The sequence below is a fragment of the Wasmannia auropunctata genome, unplaced genomic scaffold (assembly GCF_000956235.1).
Source record: "Wasmannia auropunctata unplaced genomic scaffold, wasmannia.A_1.0 LD336111.1, whole genome shotgun sequence".
Lineage (NCBI taxonomy): Eukaryota > Metazoa > Arthropoda > Insecta > Hymenoptera > Formicidae > Wasmannia > Wasmannia auropunctata.
In genome coordinates, this window is record NW_012026779.1 from 429,693 (window position 1) to 430,230 (window position 538).

The 538-nt window shown below is 24.2% G+C and overlaps 1 protein-coding gene across 1 annotated transcript in view; it reads right to left on the reverse strand.

Moving 5' to 3' along the window:
• The window catches only part of LOC105450301 (putative nuclease HARBI1), a 5,246-nt gene extending 4,893 nt beyond the window's left edge, over positions 1 to 353 (reverse strand). The window contains exon 1 of the mRNA XM_011690086.1: positions 338 to 353. Coding sequence (XP_011688388.1) covers positions 338 to 353 — 16 coding nt within the window. The remainder of the gene's footprint in view (positions 1 to 337) is intronic.
• Between the last annotated feature and the right edge of the window lie 185 nt (positions 354 to 538).

Here is a 538-nt window from a genome sequence, read left to right on the forward strand (position 1 = left end):
TATTAAAAAAGGGAGATAAAGCTATTAAAAAGTTTGTAGTGTTATGTGAACAATTTAAAAATTAAGAACATGGCATTTAAATAAATATTTTTATAAATATAATATGTTCTCATTCAATTTTAAAGGTGTTCCGGAAACACCAAACTTTTCAATAGCTTTATCGTATCCAAGAGGTAAAAATATACAAAAACGCTATTTCTTTTACTTGTACCTTTTAGAAAAAAACTCTTTTAACATTATTGCTAATCTGTAATACACTTGTAATTTTATGTTAAATAAGTAAATGTTACTAACTTTTGAAAACTTAAATATCCTGTCGATTTCTTACATAACGCACTTCTTATGTTGGTCATCGTTTTGGAAGAGAAAAAAGTATTGTAAAAAAATCGCTTGTATAAAAAGTTCTTTATCTTAACTAAAAATTAAGCTTTGTCATTTTAATTTCTCCATAAATTAATATTTATCATACCTTCTTTTTTTAATGAATGGTTCCAAGAACTTCATATTATCAAAAATTCAAAGGTTTTTCGTCTTGATG